Source organism: Camelus ferus, chromosome 5, assembly GCF_009834535.1.
Source record: "Camelus ferus isolate YT-003-E chromosome 5, BCGSAC_Cfer_1.0, whole genome shotgun sequence".
Classification (NCBI taxonomy): Eukaryota; Metazoa; Chordata; class Mammalia; order Artiodactyla; family Camelidae; genus Camelus; species Camelus ferus.
In genome coordinates, this window is record NC_045700.1 from 49,909,575 (window position 1) to 49,930,341 (window position 20,767).

General features: G+C 32.1%; 1 protein-coding gene across 1 annotated transcript in view; it reads left to right on the forward strand.

Annotated features, from left to right (window-relative positions):
* Window positions 1-20,767, forward strand: part of AGPS (alkylglycerone phosphate synthase) — a 119,864-nt gene that overhangs the window by 57,674 nt on the left and 41,423 nt on the right. The window contains exons 10-12 of the mRNA XM_006189172.2: window positions 318-426; window positions 9,638-9,765; window positions 19,559-19,610. Coding sequence (XP_006189234.2) covers window positions 318-426; window positions 9,638-9,765; window positions 19,559-19,610 — 289 coding nt within the window. The remainder of the gene's footprint in view (window positions 1-317; window positions 427-9,637; window positions 9,766-19,558; window positions 19,611-20,767) is intronic.

The following is a 20,767-nucleotide window of genomic DNA, read 5'->3' on the forward strand; positions in this document are numbered from 1 at the left end:
TTCAGCTGTTTGCCATATGGACAACCCTAGACTAACTTTGGTTTAAAGAAATGTGTTCTTCAGTTTTTAAGCTGATGAATATACCTAGACCAATAACAATCTTAAGAATGATTTTTCCCTCTTTTAAAGTTACATAAAATTTATTGTTAGTATAAGAATTACTAGAAGTAGAATTCTGAAGGAAAGCACCATTTATCACTTAAACCAATTTTTTAAAAGGAGTGTTTTATACAAGTATATATGCGTGTGTGTATGCACATACACACAGCGTTCACTGACAAATACCTAGAATTTACATCATGCATTGTATTAAACAGGTGGTTCATATAAAAATGGTAACACCTAGAGGTATAATAGAAAAAAGCTGTCAAGGACCTCGTATGTCAACAGGCCCTGATATCCATCACTTCATCATGGGATCTGAAGGTAAATATAACTGCGAATTTATTATGAAAAAATACAGGTTAATAATTCTGTTTTGTGAAAATCTGTGCTATCAGATCTTTGAAAGACACGTTTTGTATATTTAAAGAATTTTTTTTAAGTTTTATTACTTTAATTTAGTACTCTATAAAGTTTTTATTATGAGAACATCTTATTATACTTTCTCTTGTATTTTGCCTTTTTATGGTTTTTAGAGCCAGCTTAGTCTTCTTAATGTTATTTTATTTTTCTTTTAGAGTTTTTAATCAATTTTAGTCAGAGTAGTTTTTAAGGTTTAAAATTGTTTACTTTAACATTTTACGTTATGGTACTCCCTAATCTTCTCTGAATTATCAAGGGGAAAGGACTAATAAAGTATTGTCTTACTGTCTTTCTGTAATTTTATCTTTTGTTATTTGCTATTTGATTTTTTGAAGAAGTAGAATTTAAAATTCTGTTGATTCACATGTCTTTTAAAACTTATGTTGGTCTTTTATTTTTCACTACTTAAGTAGTATTCTTTGCTTATTTACTTGATGCTGGGTAGATTAGAATATAGTTCTTCATCTTATGCAAAACATTGAATTTCTGTACCTATCAGAAAAAAAACTAACCTTCTTTCTAGTTTGCAAACCAACTGTTGTGTAGGCACTGTGAGTTTTGTGGATAAGGTGAACATGGTTATATTTTTAAATTCTTAGAGTGGTAGAAAGGTATATCCCTTAAATTTAGAGAAATAAAATAAAACAAGTGTTTCCAAATTACCAGAGGAACTCATTACTAACGTCAGGAGGTGGTACATGCTGTAAAAAAAGATTTTCTTAACATCTGGCTATATTCATGGATAAAAAGAGCAAGCTAGGATTTTGGGGCATAAATTCTAACTTTTGATGGTAATATCAAGGAAAAAATAACAAATTATGTGTCTTAGTGATACACTAGAAGTCAGCTATTAAGTTGATAACCAATGGTATAGCTTAGATATTTTTCATAACTAGTCACTAACCTTTGTCAAAGTATTTCACCAATTTACTTTCTTACTCCTTTTCTGATCAGTGTACTCTTCTGTGGAAAAACAGAACTACATTTCTAATAAGAAAAATAAAATGTTAAATTCCTGAAAAATAATATTATTCTCTCAAAAATATTATTCTAGAACTTCTTGTACTAATGCATCAACCAAGAGTTAACTAAAAGAATATAACTTTTTGCCATCAGATATCAAACTGAATAACATAAGTATTAAAACTGATAATTATTAATTTCACTATTGATGTATGCATAGTTGGAGTCGACTCTATAAATGTAAATTATCTTTTCAAGTAACCGCATCAAATATTTTTTTTTCTCCCATCAACTGGCATTTTAAAAATTCTGGTTGCTAGGTACTATGTTGACACACTCAAGGACACAGGTAATAATTGACCATTGTAATAGAATAAGATAATTTCTGTAATAGAAGTAAACAAAGGAGAAATATAGACAAAGGTCACATTGATGAGTGCATAGGAAGACTTCCCTAGAGGGGTCATGCCTAAAATGGTCCTTCATGGATGATAAGGAGAAAATAATTCCAGGAAGAGTTAAGGGAATAAAATGGGGATGGAGCTGCCCTGCAGAGGGAACTGCATGTGAGCAGGCATAGAAGTGAGAAAGAGCCATGTTTGCCTATTTGCCTCATGAAGACTGCCAGCTTTCCAGTATTAATTAGAACATAAGATTTAATTGTAGGGTAGAGTGGGCAGTAGATCTAGGAGTGAAGTGGTGAGAGTTATAGGGTAGAGATAATTTGGTCATTTTGTGCCTTTTAAAATAGTTTGAACTTTAACCAAAAGACTGGGCTACCTCCTTCAATAGTGAATTATTGCATGAATATAAGGAAGGCAAACTCATTATTATAATAAAGTAGGCAAAGAAATATGATTTATTAAAAACATGTACTAGGGTAAATTACTGTATTTAAATGAGATTTTATTATAAATATCCATGCAAAACGCCATACTGATTTAAGAGTCTGAACCAGAAAGTCTTTCCAATCTAGATTTCTGTCCTGGCTTTACCACTTATATTTCTGTGACTTTGGGCATAGAGAATTACCTAATTTACACAATCTAATTAGCCGTAAAATGGGGCTAATAAAAGTATCTATATTCATAAGCTTTTTGTGAGGATCAAATGAGATTATGCTAAGCAACTGATAAGCATGTAGTAAGTACTCAACAAATGTTAAATTTATTACTGTTGTTGTGGCTGTTTATTATAATGGCATCAGTGATCTTTATAAGTGTATTTATGGTCCCCGATCCCCATTTCTGTACTTCCGTGGATGTATATGATGTCACATTGCCATGGAGTTGTTTGCAAACAGTTATATAAAGTGGATATAAAATATTAATATAATATGCATATAATCAAGTGATAAGTAATCTTAAGTAGTTTTATATTACTCCCTTGATATAAAATTCCCAGCGCAAAAGAATCAATAAATATAATAAAGCCCGACAGAAATGAGCCTCCTGTTGAAGTGAATTTAGATGTAAACATTTGTGATTGGCTTAATTTTAATGTAAGTCTGAATGAAGAGTTGTCCTCTGCCAAATTGCATTTGGGACCTGGATGGAGTTTCTTTTTACAGTGGGGACCCTCCCATCCCCCACCCCATGCTGTGGAACTCATAGCTGGTTAGTTGCACAGACTTGCCTTGATCACTTCATTAACCTTGCAATAATGCAAAGTCTCATTTTACTAATTTTTATTTTGTTAATTGCACAGTGTTATGGTGGGTTTTACTACTTTAGAGTGCCTACTATATGTATGAAGCCGTATGGGTGTACAGAAATTTAATTAGAATTTTGGTGTATAATTAGAATTTTTTTAATTTTGTGTGTATGTGTTTAAAATCAACTTTTTGAATAAGCAATTATATGTACAAAATTAAAATACAGACATCCATGTACAAAATTCAAAAGGTACTGAAGGATATGTGGGAGAAAATCTGCCTTCTTTTCCTGTCTTTTAGGCATCTCCCTTGCCCAGAGTAAACACTTTTGCTATATATAAGCATATACGTATGTGGTTTTAAAAACACAAATGAGAGTTTACACTTTTTGCTTTAGACTTAATTTTATAAGGCTTACTCCAGATCATCACATTTGGAATCGTTTCATTCTTTCTGACAGCTACCTGATATTCCATTCCTTGAATGTACTCTGTTGTATTTAAGTAAACACTCATTGACTGGCTTTTAAATAGTTTCTAATTTTTTTCGTTGAATTATTTTTAGGTTTTATTATATGCAGTATTTCATAGAAATATTTTCAAATGACTTTATTTCTCAGATGAAAAGAAATGTTTCACAAAAAGCTGGAAACTTGGAGTTTAATTTTAAATAGAAAAATTTTCTTATCTAAAGTCAAGGCTTATATTGACCTTTTCCTTAATGAATTTCAACTTGATGACTTTTGAGTTTGAGCAAGTATTTATTAAACTTATCTGCAGTCTGTGTATAGATTAGAATAAATAAAACAGATGATACATGTCTTTAGGAGCTTATGCCTGACAAAATTTCATTTTATTTGTAGAAACAACTTTCAGCATGAGGTGTTAATTCTGAGATAATCAGGAGCTTCTAAAAATGTTGAAAAGAGTGCAAAGAATTACAAATAAGCTTGCTGATGATGTCAGGAGAGTGACAGAATAATTAGCAGTTTTAAAAGTTAAAGTGATAGTACTTGTCTTGGTAAGAGTAGATATAGTAATAATTCTGTGTTGGTGGATGAGGAAACAGTATAGTATTATAAGTTTATCTGTCAGCCTTTGCCTCGTTTCTGGCAGAGGTTAAGTTCTTTTAGACTCTTTCTGTATTCTAAGATACCTATTTCAAATTTATTTTATTTTATTTTATTTATTTATTTTTTAACCTTTTTATTGATTATTTTATTTTATTATTATTTTTTTGCTAAGGGAGGTAGTTAGATTTACTTATCTATTTTTAGAGAAGGTACTGAGGATTGAACCCAGGACCTTGTGTATGCTAAGCATGTGCTCTACCACTTGAGTACACCCTCCTCCCCAAGATACCTATTTCTAAAACTATCCCTATTTGTAAAGTGTATGACTCATAGCTCCTTGTTTAGGAAGATAACTGAAGTTTCCTTTGCTTTATTGAGATATAATTCTTATACCATAAAATCCACTCATTTAAAGTGTATCCTTTAGAAAGGATAGTTCCTAGGGTTAGTGTTTTGAGATTTTTTCTGAGCCCCAGAGGTGTTGGTCCCCCCGTTGTTTCTCCCCACACCCTGATTTTATTAAGAAATGATTGACATACATCACTGTATGTTTAAGGTATACAGCATGATGGCTTGATTTACATATATTGTAAGATGATTACAATATTTAGTTAACATCCATCATCTCATATAGACACAATAAAGAGAAAAGGAAGAAAAATTTCTCCTTGTGATGAGAACACTTAGGATCTATTCTTTTAACAACTTTTCTGTATGTCATACAATAGTGTTAACTGTAGTTATCACGTTGTACATTACATCCCTAATACTTATTTATCTTATAACTGTAAGTTTGTACCTATTGACGACCTTCCTCCAATTTTACCTCCCCTCAACCCTATGCCTTTGGTAACCACAAGTCTGATAGGTTTTTTTGTTTTTATGAGTTTGGCGTATTTTTATTGTTTATTTTTATTAGATTCCACATAAAAGTGAGATCATACAGTATTTGTCTTCCCCTATTTGACTTATTTCACTTACATAATGCCTTCAGGGTCTATCCATATAGTCACAAATGATAGGATTTCCTCATTTTTTATGGCTGAATAATATTTCATTGTGTGTATGCATGTACATACACACACACACACACACACACACACAAAACAATGTCTTTACCCATTCATTGACAGACACTTAGGTTGTTTCTATGTCTTGGCTATTGTAAATAATGCTGCTATGAACATGGGGGTGCAGATACCCTTTTGAGTTAGTGTTTGTTTCCTTCAGATACATTCCCAGAAGTGGAATTGCCAAATCATATGGTAGTTCTTTTTAATTGTTTGAGGAACCTCTATACTGTTTTACATAGTGGCTGCACCAGTTTACAATCCTACTGACAGTGCATAAAGGTTCCCTTTTCTCCACATCCATGCCAGCATTTGTTATTTCTTGTCTTTTTGATAATGGCCATTCTGACAAGCTTGAAGTAATATCACATTGTTGTTTCAGTTTGCATTCTCCTAGTGACTAGTGATGTTGAATATCTTTTCATGTACCTGTCAGCCATTTGTGTACTTCTTTGGAAAAATGTTTATTCAAGTCCTTTGCCCATTTTTTAATTGGATTATTTGCTTTTTGCTATTGAGTTGTATGAGCTCTTTATATATTTTGGATATTAACTTCTTATCAGATATCTGGTTTGCAAATGTTTTCTCCAATTCTATAGGTTGTCTTTTCACTTTGTTGATGGTTTCTTTTGCTGTGCAGAAAGAATCTTTTTGGTTTGATGTAGTCCCACTTGCTTGATTTTGATTTTGTTTGCTTATGCGTTAGGTGTGATTTCCAAAAAATGAGACCAATACCCACGTCAGGGAGCTTTTTCCCATGTTTTTTTCTGGGAGTTTCATGGTTTCAGGTCTTACATGTAAGTCTTTAAACATTTGAGTTAATTTTTTTGAGTGGTGTAAGATAAAGGTCAGGTTTCATTCTTCCACATGTCAATGTGCAGTTTTCCCAGCGCCATTTATTGAAGAGATTGTCTTTTCTCCTTTGAGTACTACTAATTCCTTTGTCAAATATTGTATGACTGTATTTGCTTGGGTTTATTTCTGGGTTCTTTGTTATGTTACATTGAGATCTGTTTGTCTGTTTTTATGCCAGTACTATTCTCTTTTAACTTCTGTAGCTTTATAGTATAGCTTGAAATCAGGAAATGTGATGCCTCCTGCTTTGTTCTTCTTTCTCAGGGTTTCTTTGCCTATTTGGGGTCTTTCGTGGTTCCATATAAATTTTAAGAATGTGTTTTCTATTTCTGTAAAAAATGCCGTTGGAATCTTGATAGGAGTTGTATTGAGTCTATAGATGCCTTTGGTTGTATTGACGTTCTAACAGTACTAATTTTTCTAGTCCATGAACAAACACAGGATACCTTTCCATTTATTTGTGTCTTCTTCAGTTTCTTTCATCAGTGCCTTAGTTTTCAGAGTAGAGATCTTTTACTTTCTTGGTTAAATTTATTACTGTGTATTTTACTGTCTTTGATACTGTTATAAATGGAATCAACTTCTTTTTTTTTTCAGAAAATTCGTTTTTAGTGTATAGAAACGCTTCTGATTTTTATATGTTAATTTTTGTATCCTGCAACTTTTCTGAATTTTTTATTAGTTTGAACAGTATTTTGGTTGACTGTTTAGGATTTTCTATACAGTTGTTCCTCAGTATCTGCAGGGGATTGCTTCCAGGACCCTCTACATATACTATAATTTGCAAATGCTTGTTTGTTACGTAAAATGGCATAGTATACAGCCAACTGTATATAAAATCATGTCATCTACAACTGGAGATGGTTTTACTTCTTCCTTTCCAATTCTTCTGGCGTTTATTTCTTTCTCTTGCCTGATTGCTCTACTAGGACTACCCATGCTTTCTACCCAGGCAAATAGCTGACCTGCAGTTTCACCTGTATATCCAACAAATTGTTTTCCCAATTGCCATTTACCACATCCTCCACTGTTTTCAAGAGCATTCTTAGACTTGAACTTCTTTATGCTCTGTTACAGATAATTTTCTTTGAAAAAAGATTGGAAACTTTTTTATGGCTTGTTTCTTCCTCTGACAAAATTTCTGAGCCAAGCCTCAGTAGTTGAGGGGTGGGAACAATGGCATGCTTTTGTCTGAGAACACCTCTGCTTTAGGAGCTATGTGCTAGGGGGAAGGAGGAAGGAAACTAGGTCTTGATTTGCTTATCCTGGTGAGATACCAGCCCTTTGCAAGCCAGGGCAAGAGTGGTTGGGACCTTAGTATTAGTGTACCACTCAAAGTAGAGCCTCTGTCCCACTAGTTAAGTCTGGGTACAAGAAATGAGCCCCTCCCCCCCTCTTGGCTATACTCGTCTGAAACTTAGTCTCAAGAAAAGGTAGCTGAGGTTAGGGTGTTATATGGAATAAGATCAAAGCTTTTTACTGAAATTAAGAAAGTCTTCATGTATATATCTAAGAGAAAGGAAAATGTATGTCCACATACAAACTTGTACACCTATATTTATAGTAGCATTATTCATAGTAGCCAAAATGTGGAAATCATTGGAATTTTTAGCCCTACTTCTTGACCTCTCAGGCAGGAAGGGGAGAGGTGAGGAGTAGCTAGCTGGAAATTGAATGTCTCTCATGGTCAGCAGTTTAATTGATCATGCCTGAGTAATGAAGCCTCCATAAAAATCCCTAAAATATGGGTTTCAGAGAGCTTCTGGGTTAGTGATCACATGGAGGTGCTGGTAGGGTGGTGTCTCCAGAGAGAGCATGGAGACTCCGCACCCCTTCCCCCCATACTTTGTTCTGTGCATCTCTTTCACTTGATTGTTCCTGAGTTATATCTTTTTGTAATAAACTGGTAATCAAGTTGAAAAAAAAAAGTAGAAACCCAAATGTCCATTCCATACAATGAATAATATTCAGCAATTAAAAGTAATGAAGTACTTAACACATGCTATGACATGGATGAATCTTGAAAACATTTGAATGAAAGAAGCCAGTCATAAAAGACCACATATTGTAAGATTCTATTTATATGAAATGCCCAGAATAGACAGGTTTCTAGAGACAGAAAATAGATTGGTGAGATGTGTGATGGGGGAAATGGGTATGGGATTTCTTTTTTGTAGTGATGAAAATGTTGTAAATTTAGATTGTAGTGCTAGTTACATGTATCTATAAATATATTAAAACCATTGAATTTTACATTTTAAATGGATGAATTTTATGGCCTGTGAATTATATCTCAATAAAGATGCTAAAATAAAAGAGAAAGTCTAGTCAAAACTCTTGATATCTTTTAAAATGTACAAGATACATCTATTTTTATTCAAATATCAATCAGACCAAACTTGCAGAGCTTTTGTGATTTTATGTCATAGTAGGATTGTATTTGCTATCTCAGTAGGAAATCATTTGTATATAGGACAAACATATTGTGATGTAATATAATTTACTTTTTGTGGACTCATAGTAGGTTTTGATCTTGAACCATATTATATATTGACATTTTATTTTAGGTATATTATAAATTTATTAGAAGCATTGATTTTATGATATTTCTTACTTATTTCTAATGTTGTAATTAAGTTCTACAATTTCACATTTTCTTTTTGTTCTTTTTTCCGTGATTCTCAGAAAATTTACTCAGTAGTGTTAGTAATAATTTATTTAAGCATGGGAAACCACCAATTTGAAAAAAAGCTTGGCTTTGTGAATACAACTGTTTTTAACCATGTCTCTTCAAATATTTTGGCATAGATATTTAGATCACGTAGTTATATTTAACTTGTTTTTTTCCTCTCTGGTGTGTCCCCCACTCCTCCATGCAATAAAGGAAAGGACATATGTTTCATTGGTGGTCCTCTTGTGCTAGCTATTTATGATAACTTTCGTCTCTGAAATATCTGTTTTTTTGTTTCTTCTAAGGGCATGTCAGTATTGCCTTTGTCTTTGTATAAATTCTTAGGAAGAAAGGTACATTGTAATAGTTCCTCTAATCTCTTATGTCATCTTAAAATCTCATAGAAGATTAGGTTCTTTTTGCCCCCAGTAAATTGTTTTCACAGTAAAAATAGGCTCAAATATCAAAATATACTCTTGTCTGAATGCATATCAGATATAAAAACCTGTTTTTCGAATTTTTTTTTCTTTTAATAAGTTGTAATACTTTAAAAACTATTTAAAATTAACTATCTTGGAGAAAGGTTATCTTAAAAATGTTTTAAAGTATTTATATGTAACTAAGAAAAATGTATTCAAAAGACTTTTTTTAGAAATTATAAAATTTGCCTAGTTTTTCTAGAAAGACTTGAGTGGCCATTATTCCCGACATAGAACAGATTAAATAGATTTAAATATGAGTAATAGAATAAATAGATAAAATAGATTTAAAATATGACTTAGAAAATTGGCATATGATATATTGGATTATTCCCCATTCTTTTTCAGGAACCCTTGGTGTGATAACAGAAGCTACAATAAAAATCAGACCAATCCCTGAATACCAAAAGTATGGCTCAGTAGCTTTCCCTAATTTTGAACAAGGAGTAGCCTGTTTAAGAGAAATTGCAAAACAGGTAAAAAACAAAACAACATCCACGTATATTTATATTTTTAAAATTCTACTGCGTAATTGATTTTTGATATGTCACATATAACCTTTATATTTAGTTGTGTTGTATTTGTGGCTTTTACCCAGTTCTATATGAAAAGGTAACGTTGTAAAATCATCCCTTTAAAGTGCAGTTGCTATTTCTTTCAGTAATTATACACCTATTTCTTGATTTAAAGAATGCTGTACGATTTTAACCAAGGTAAGATATGTACCTAGATTGATGGCTTCAAATGACTCTGTCTTTTATTGAATGTTTTCTTAAGTTATTTTTGGGTAAGATATTTTGTGATTAATTGAAGTCATGTTGAATTTTTCTTAAATTAAGACATTTATTGAAGTTAAAAGAAATGGCTGAGTATCAATGGCCGCAAAATAATGTAGAAATTAAATATAAGTAATCAAACTTTATCAATTCTTAGAATGTGCTGCTACCAGGGCTTACTTGTTTTATAGTATTACCTAAGCTAAGTCCTAAGTAATATAGTATAAAATAATATAATGTATTTAGCTATAAGTTAAGAATTTCCACTTTCTCCCCTCTTCTTTAACTTTTCACTGTTGAGTAGTACATTGGCTGTGGGTTTGCCATAGACAGCTTTTATTATGTTGAGATATGTTCCCGCTATGTCCACTTTGTTGGGTTTTTATTATGAAAGGATGTTGCGTTTTATCAAATGCTTTTTCTGCATCTATTTAGATGATCATGTGATTTTTGTCCTTTCTTTTGTTGATGTGGTATATCCCCTCCTGCTTTAAAAAGGGATATATTTTATAATTAAGAGTTTTAAAAAGACTAGATAATGCCAAATAATTTTATTTCTATGTTTAGTTGTGTATATCAGTGTGGAAATTCTTGCATTTCTTTAGACACTTGGTTTATTGTTTTGAATGACAGTGGTTTGTGAAAAATTCTTATCTCAGCATTTCTCAGCAAGGAGGAAGTCAGGGAATATACTCCAACCTTTCTTCTTGCTTTCTCCAGACTCCTAGAGTTCTCTAATACTTCCTGTCATCTGTACCCAACTTGAATCTTGAAGGCAAGGGAGCTTTCTGATGTGACCCATATAAATCAGTTTCTGGGTGTCCAGAAAAGGGTGGAGGGAGGATCTGATGAGATAGAAGAGTGATATCTAGCACGTATTCCATATTCATTGTGGCTTTTGGAAGTACTGGTATGGAAAGAGGTGAAGAGTCTTATCTTCCTACCATTGCAAGAGAACCACTATTAATGTTTCAAAGAAATTTAAAATGAGCACACAAAAAATGTTGTATTTACCCACATACTTAACCATTTCCAGTGCTCTTTATACCTTACATTCAGTTTTGCCTTCTGAGACACTCATTCTTAGTTTCCTGCTTTTAGGAAGGCCAACTATATGATCACCTAACCTAACAACGGCAAGGGTAATTTTTATAATTTCCAAGTAGCTTCAGTTACTTTTCATGAAATTGCTTCTGCCATCAATAGTTAGCAATATCCCCCTTAATGTTGATTGTCCTACTCCTAGGTGAGGAGAGAGTTTTAAGAGAAGTATAGCCCTGGAATGAACATTCTTAAACTTGTGGCAGGCTACTTTGGTGGTGTTAAAGCAGAAGTGAATGTTACTGAAATCCTTACATAAGAGCTACTAATTCACTCAGACTTCGAGGATAAAATGTTATGGTTAGGGAGCTAATATATATAGTAAGTATTATTCTGTGTTTGCTAAAATAAGATGGCAGTGATACTTAAAAGTAGAAATATTGAGTAAAGGAGAAGTGGAGATAAGTTTTAGAAGTGAATATCTGAACACTAAGCAGTAAAGTTCAAGTGTGTTGCGAGACTTGTTGCTAAAACCTTCCATCACTTAAAGGCCAAGGAAGTAACTTCAAAATTAAGATAACCCAGGTATTAAGAAATAAAAGAACTACTTGCAGAGCCTTACAGTTTTGCCTGTGAATTCATACCTAGAAGAATGGGAAACTGGGATTTGTGTTTTTTTAAGAAAATTACTGTGTAAATTCACCAATTAAAAATCAAAACAAAACCAAATGCTTTCCATAGATTATATTTTCTGATTAATTTCAAATCTTCTTTAATGAGATTTTTTTATTCTGTTGTTTTCACTTTGTATTGTAATTCATTCTTTGTTTTAAGTACTTTTATTTACTATTTGTCTTTGTCAAGCTTGACTATTTCCCCTCAAGAAAAGCTTTACTATTAAAGATACAGTTTATATTGTCTTCTTTGTTCAAGTTTTCAATGACATTTTTTTTAATTGACCACTGTTGCTTCCATTTTTGGTGATAAAATAAACATGAATGCCAAGTTAGATTTTAAAAAAATTGTAGAATTTAAAACTAGTCTGATTTGTATGTATTTTCAACAAAAGATCTTAATGAGGTCACATTCAATCTATGTTGGCCAATTCTGCCGCTTTACAGTATCTCCACTCTGTAGAACAGAGGTTTAGTAGACTTGTTAAAAAGTGTTATATGATCTTTGGAATGGAAGTAGACATATTTTATGCTTTCCTCAGTGCTCCATCTGCTTTTCCACACTGCAAATACTCACATGTATCCGTCTTAAATTTCATTAATGAGAAATGATGTACAAATGTGTCAAAATCCTACATTTATAATTTCATTAAAATGGAAATGTTGTGTTTCAAAACATATAGTTGGTACAATTTGATGCAGTTTTTGTTACAATTTAATATGATCCTGATAGAAAGTAACAGATAAGAGCTATTTGTGCTAATGGAAAGCAGGTGGTGACATTTTTCTTCATCCTTGCATAAGTCAGTAAAAATTGCCTTTTATTTAAAAAAATTTTTTTGGATATTCACAATGTGATCATAACCTAAATTCACTACACAAAACTATATTGGATATAGATCTTGGAATAAAGATGTTGATTGATAAAAAAAATGCCATCTTGTGGTTAAAAACAAGATCAAAAAGAAAGCTCCTTTCTAATCTATAGTTTTAATGATTTGGTTCTGTGTAGTTAGTAATATACAGTTTTAGAGACATAAATACCACATGACTAGAACACTTAAAACTGATTAAAAAACCTAGATAGATATATTGCTCTTATGAATTAAACAATTGCTAAGAGTAGTTATTGGTATTTGGAGATATTCCACTGTTTAGGGAAACTGCATGTTTTATTCTTGTTGTAGTGCACACATAGAGAGGCATTAATGTTTACCTTCCCTGGAAATGGGTAAATGTATTATGGTTTAGGGACATTTATATATTAGTTTATAGAGCGTACAAATCTCATGTGTCAAGAATGGTTGTGTATGTGCTGCCCTGCTTTGTAACAGTATTCTCAAGCAGAAAAATAGAGAAAATTACCAGATTTTGGCGCTAGTCACTGTTCAATTTGTGATTTGGAATTTCAGCTGACAACAAGAGAATTAAGATCCATTAAAATAGATGGTACATGGTTTATGACTGTGCCAGATTCTTGATTGAATAATGAATTGGCTGCTTTTAATTCCTCACTGTCGTTTCAAAGCACTTCCATTTTTGCTGTATTTTCAGACTTGAGTTGCTTTTGAAATGGGAAAATGTATTTTGGATGAGTGTCTTGGAAAGGAGTGGACATGATTGTTCACAAATAGCAAAGTGGCTCTGTGTATATTTTTATCACTATTCTTACTGAAGGAAGTAAATTTAAGCAACTTTATACTGGCAGCAGAAGGATTCGACTAAGGTCACTTATCTGATCTTTGTCCATGTGAGGAATTGTCCTCTTTCTATATTTCACTGCCTTGTGAGGAACTAGAAAGGAAGATTTAGTAGAAGATTAATATGATTCTATCTCGTAAGTGGCAGTCCAGTAGAATCTCCAACTTTACTCAGTAGATGGGTAAGTGACTTCTAAGATTTTCTCAGAGAGTAGATTAACCTCAGGGGTGGGGGAGAAATTGTGTTTTTTAATCAGAATATCAGTGTCAGATATAGTATTTTTTTATTCTCTTTTATTATTTGTTTTAAAATGATACTTATATTTTTCCAAGGTTTGAAGAGAACACTGAGTGTTGAAACAAGTTCAAAAGCAATTTTTAAGTCTTCCCCCACACCACCAATAAAAATTTAGGAGTTATGCCTTATGGTATTGAGAGACCAATTTGTTCCATTAAGAGGAAACACTGAGAATGTATGTGTGGCATGGACTATAGTATGCATTTCTCTGAAAACTATATTTCTTGGTATCAGAAGTAGGATTTTTAGAATTATAGATTAAAAGGCAGCTTTTTCTTTTGACACGGGGTGGCCCTTTCTACCTACTATCACCTTTATTTTAAACAATTTTAAACTGATAGGGTATCTTTTTCTAGTGCGTTTAGACCACAATTTCAGAAGACATACATAGTTCATGTCTGACACTTCAGACTGTTGTGTCTCAATTCTAAATTGTTCTGTTTTCAAATTGATTTGTCCTGAAGGAGTTCAAATAAATTGAAAGGAGTTAGGTTTAACACTTACAAAACATTTAAAGCTTTTAAAAATATTCAGTGAATTCTTGGAGATAATTTGTTACATATAGAAAATGGAATTTTTATTTTAAATGATTTTTTGGTGTTATTTTTTTCTCCTTCTGAAGCAGAGAGAATAACCTAGCCAAATTTTCCTTTAATTGGATTCTTCACCGTGTGATCTAGCAAATGTATCAGGTTTGATGACAGTTATGAGACCATGCACTAGTCATTACACCTTTACTAAACTAAAAATGTAAAATTATGGCTAGGAGGTTATTTAGCATTAACTTTGGCCCTTCCCTCTTATTATTATTATTATTATTATTTTTAAGCCCATCCCTTTTAATATAAGTGGAGGGAAATATCTACTCTGTAATATGTATTGTTTCATTCTTTAAAACCAAGAGATAATTCTCTTGTTTAAAAAAAGTTCTTGTTCACAATGTAGTCTTCTCACTGTAAGCTGGTATGTCATTTCCAATAAGACTAACCAGTTATACCAGTAGCCTTAAATAGTGCATGATTTCACCTGTTGTATCAATTCTGAATTATTAGAGGAAGAACTAAATCTGTCTGCATTTTAAAGCTTTTATATCTAGAAATTTGTATTTACCAGTATTCTCTTCTTTCACATATCCTTTTTTTAACTTTTAAAATTAATCAATTAATTTAATTAATATTATTTTATTGTGTTTTTATGTGGAATACTATGCTTTTAACTTTCTATCCAACATGGTGCAATTGTTATTATATAAGTTTAATTAGGCATGGTTCCTGTCTTCTAATAGTCACTGAAGATATTGTATATCATGGTGAATTTTCCAATGCTTAAATTTTTGTATAGCTGTACAAGAGGTTTGAAGCATGAGTTTCTGATACAATATGGATTAGTAGACTATCTCCAGAATAGTTTTCAGGCTCAGGAATTTGGGCTGTTCCAGAGTCTATACTGAAAGCTTGATTTACTCCTTGAAGAAACAAATGTCTTCAACTCAAAAGATTAATTTTTTAACTAAGAGTCCAGAGATATAAGACTGCCATTCAGTGCTTATATTTTACAGTTTATCCTTATGAATTAGATTAGAAGAAATTCTGTAGACATATGAAACATGTTAATATTGAATTTCTTGTGCCAGTAACTAGTAAACTATGACACCTCCTCAATTAATGTGTCTCATTTGAAGTGCAAGTTCTGGTTTTCCCTGTGACAGGAAAGAAATATGGCTTAGTTCCATAAGAGTAAGTTTTGCAGAAATCTTTTGATGTGTTTCTTATAGGGACTATGTTTTGGAGAAGATGGTTAGACTGAGAAATAGGTTGCTTTTTAACTTAGTGCAGAGAATTCTGCTAAGTAAATAAGACTAATCAGAATGGTTGTTTTTTATTTTTCAGGTTATATATTCAAGTAAATCCTGGTTGTAGTATCATTAAAGGGAAGAAATTGCCAGCAATTTGACTTAGTCAGTCTTATACCCATGCTTGGAGGTCACTGTGGTTATTTCTTCTTTGCTCAGATAAAACAAAGATAGTGGTGTTTATTTGTCCATAGTTTCTCATGTCTTTTTAGATGATTTACTGAAGTATAAAGTACGAGTCACGTGACGTGAGAGTTTTTTTTTTTTAAAGTAAAAGCACATTTATCATGGTAAAAACAAAATCAGTTATTTCATTAACTCCACTTCAAGTAAGCAGTTTCTGAATTTTAAATTCCTTTAATGTATCATGAACCCACGGTTAAAATTACTTGGTAAAAATATTCCCTCTGAGGTTAGTTCTGATCACCTACCACCAGGGGTCACTTTAGCTCAAGGACCCTTTTCTCCTTTCCTCATCTATGCAGAGCATAATTGAATAACATTGGAGTGAACTTAGAACTCAAATTCTCAGAATTTGTGATGTCTTTAACTTTTAAAGGAGATTTTTTTCAGTTTTTAAAACATAACCTAATTTTAGTTATAGGTATAGTAACCCAGACTGAATGTTGTTTTTTTAAGAATAGTAATATTATTTTGGTCTTTTGATTATAAGAACTCATATTTAATTAGATATTATGACCATTAATTTAAAATTCTAGGAAACTTTTCCTCCTTTCTTTTTTAGAATGCTGCAAAGTGATTTGCAAATTATCACTTGCCATAGACTCATAAAGCAATCTAGATGCTATGTTTTAATTTGAGTGCTTTGCTTATGAGAATTTACTTGTGACAATAACTGAAAAACTTGATTCACTGACCTTTTAAAAAATGTGGCACTATTAAACCTTGAGACTTAATAAAGCTGGTGGTTTGATTTTGGTAATTTTTAAAAAGCCAGTGTTGAAAATGAATCTAATATTTATTATCTAGATACAAAAAGCTTTATTTAGCTTTTTATTCTTTTTTGACAGTATTAGTCTGTAACCGTCCACTCTGCCTCAGTGTAAATAGGAATAATGGATGATGTCTGACTAGTTTATGTGACTCAGCTGTCAAGTTAAAATCATGTTCAATATAATTGAATGTCAGTGCCCTGGAGTAAGTTTCTTACTTATTTTTCCAATTTTTTCATTTGAAAATTTTAAACACACAGAAATTTTGAAAGAATAGTACAGTGATCATCTTTATATCCACCTTGTATGTGCAACAGTTGATAACTTTTTGCTCTGTTTGTTTTGTATATTTGTGTATATGTTTTCTAGACCATTTGAAATTAAGTTGCAGACATCATGACACGACCTCTGAATACTTCAGCATTCATCTTTTGAAAGTAAAGGTGTTCTTTATAGCTTCAATACCATTAGCATGCCTAAGAAAATCAGCAATAAGTTTTCCCCCTATATTTCTTTTTTATTAATTTTATACAATTTGTAAAGATTATTTTTTATTTACAGTTATTATAAAATATTGGCTATATTCCTTGTGTTGTAAGTATATCCTTGAGCCTATCTTATACCCAGAAGTTTGTACCTCCCACTTCTCCACCCCTATATATACCTCCTCCACTGCTTGAAACCACAGGTTTGTTCTCTATACTTGTGAGTCCAGCAGTAATTTCTTAATGCCATCTAGTATTCATTCTATAATCAGTTATACCATTTGTCCCCAAAATGTATTTTGTGAGTAGTCTTTTCAAACTAAGATTTTATCAATGACTACATATCATATTTTAGTTGTTTCAGAGATTAAATTCCAGTAAAAATATACTAAAAATGTAATACACTTTTTTTCGCATTTTCTGATATATGTGTTCCTATGCAGATTGTTTTCATTAATAACACCTGCTATAGATACAAGTGCAGTAGAATCTGGGTGGCAGTAAGAGATGGAATTTACAAGTTGTTGGTAGGAATTTTAAAGGATTGTTTTCCTAATAATGACAGAATGGCTCTGAATTCTTTCTCATATTTTACTGGTGTACTTAAGCCAAAACATATACATATGTATGTTATATGATATTCTATTTATTTTATAAAGAAAAGAAACTTGGCCTAATCAGGCTTCATATGTTTTACTAGAAGTTGATGTGCCTGTTTTAATAAAAACATTTCAGAAAAATTGATTTTCTTTTAGTATTAGAAAACTGGTAATGTTTTTAGAAACATTAACACAACTACAAAGATACCATTATACCAGATTTGAAAGTATTCAGGTTGTAGACTTTTAATTTTATTTTATAAATATTATACTTTAATAATACTGCAAAACATAAATAAGAAAGTTTGCATATAATTTTTGCTTCAAATATGAGTTTAAAACCTTGTGTGTAAGTATGTGTGTGTGTTTTGTGATTTTTTTTGGAGGCTGTGTGGTGTATTTGACATATCATTCATCTAGCAGTCAGGATATCTTGGTCCAAGTTCTGTCTTTACTGTTTTGCAGTCATCTGACCTCAGGCAAGTCTTTTAACCTCTCTGGTTCTTGTGTCCTCATCTGTAAAATGGGGATAAGACAAGTTCTGCTACCCAGACAGGATTGTTTCTTACATTAAATAAAGACATATGAAAACAGCTTGTATACAGTAGGATTCTATAAGATAGAAGACAATAGGTTATTGTTGTGCTAAGTACATAAAATTGCCTAATACTGTTTCTTTAGATTTGGCAGTGATTAAAAATATATTTCTCACCTTTAGTATCAAAGATGGGTAAATAAATTATACAGTGTTCAAAAGAAGACTTTAGTCCTTTTTTGGGTAAAATAAAATGTGTATTATGAGTGGTTTTATAACAGTAAGTATTTGTTCAATTAAAAACACTTAATAGCAAAAATGTTATAACCCACAGTTAAGGTATTGCTAAGTTTTGTTCTTTTGAGTGATTCTCATAAATATCAACATTGTATCGATACAAATTTTATTGATAGTGCTATTACTCAGAAGATAAATGTTTTAAAACTTTATGACATTAGTCTATATTTTGTGGTCTGAAAGCAACCTCTTGGTGGAAGTTTAGCCATGTTAAAAATTTGTGTAGAATATAAAAATCTTACTTAGGGTGAAGCTCACTTTAATTCTGTGGAAAAACTGTAGCTAACTTAAACCTTGCTAGCATTTGTATGGTAATGTTTTAGTATCATAAAATTAATATGAATGTCTTCCTCAGTTTTCTTTCCTTATAATTTTTAGCGTGTCCCTACATAAATATAACACTGGTGCAGTTTTAGATACATAATATTATGCTTCAAGTTTTGTTGCTGTTTTCATACAAGTAACCTTGAAATGTCTTAGAATTCTGGATATTGTCTGATAGTTTTTGTCTTTAAAATAGATTATGAAAAGGAATAAAAAGAACAATTCCTTGAGTTATCTGTGAAGACATCACAGATAAATTTTTAAAGTGCTTTGGTCAACAAAAATGCTACCATCATCATCCTCATTTTAAAAGAATATAAGAGTTCAGTGACACATTACAGTTCATCAGTGGCACACTGCATGAGGCATTGATTTTAGTCTATAAAATGTGTACTTTGTTCTAAAATAATCCATTTTGAGGCCTCTTATTTCCTTTAGGTATTCCATAGGTCTTTGCTAGGCATCAAGCAATCTTGTTGCAGATAAAGATTTTGGCAATATGTGTATGTATGTATTGTGTACCTAGATTTCTCCTCTCCAAATGTTTTATAGAAGCCTTTGATGTTTCATTTGTTGTCATAAAATTATATGAAAAGTTAAGATTTTTTTTCTTGTATATATCCTTAGTAACTAAGCTCTTAATCTCAAATACAGAAAGATGACAATCATATTCTACTTGTCTACCTTATTTACCATATTAAATTTGTATCACATTATTTTTTCTTTTTAAAACAGAGATGTGCTCCCGCATCTATTCGCCTCATGGACAACCAGCAATTTCAGTTTGGTAAGGAGTGGTAATTTTTAAATTTGCTCATTAAGTGACAAATATTTATGAAACATCAGTTATGTGCCAGGAAGAGTACTGAGTACAGAGCTAGAAAGATAAACGTCATAGTGTCTGTCCTTCAGGAAGCTCTCAGTCTAATGAGGATAGACGATTACATAAATGAATGGGTGCAGGATGTTGGAGGTGCCCTTAAAGAAGACTGCTCTGGATACCCGGGGTGCAAATAAAGGAGTGGTTGTTGCTGCTTGATTCTGCTTAAGGTTGTGATGGAGAATGGGGAAAGGCTTATTGAAGGAGTCATGCTTAAACTGAATCTTAAAAGGTAAATTGCAGTTTGCCTGAGATGGTATCTACTTTCCTACCAAATTTCTGTTCACTTAACATCAAAATATGTGAAACTGTAAAACCTCAATGGCATGTTTGAACTTCACATAGCTCTGTGTGGCTCAAATAGAGGATAGGGTGAGAGTGGTTACAAGAGATAAAGCTAAATGGGGGGGCTAGAGCTTTGCAGGATAGATTTGGATTTTATCTAATCAGCAGAGGGATATCTTTGTAGAGAGAATACAGTAAATCAGCTTTATATCTTAGAAAGCTCATTCTGCTAGCATTATGCAAGCTGGATTAGAATGGTCCGAGCATGAAGGAGGAGTTTAAACTGGTCAAAGGGCAAATATTGGGGGCCTTGATCAAGGCAGCAGCAATGGAGAGAGAAAGGGATAGATTTTTTCAAAGAATGGTTTGCCAACTGGATGTGGAAGGTTAAATAAAGGGAAAAGTTTAGGGCAACTCCTGATGTCTGATTTGACTGATTGGGTTAAGTGAATAACAATCTAGAAGAAGTGATGATTTGGGGGAAAACACATTACAGTGGGTTGTATTTAAGGTGCCCAGGGTATATTCATGTGGAGAATTCAGTAACAGGGAACCAGGGTTTCTTCTTCTTCCTATTTTGCTTAAAGTACTAATTTATCATATCATTCCTAGTTTTATTGCCTCTGAATTTTTCCATATGATGAAATTTAGTTTGGGATTTAAATTTATAAACTTTAAGTACCCTCAAAATAGTCCCCGAATGATTGCTCAGTGATAAATACTAAAGGCTAAGATAGGCAGGCTTTTGTTTGGTTTATGAGTAGCTTAGATTTAATTTA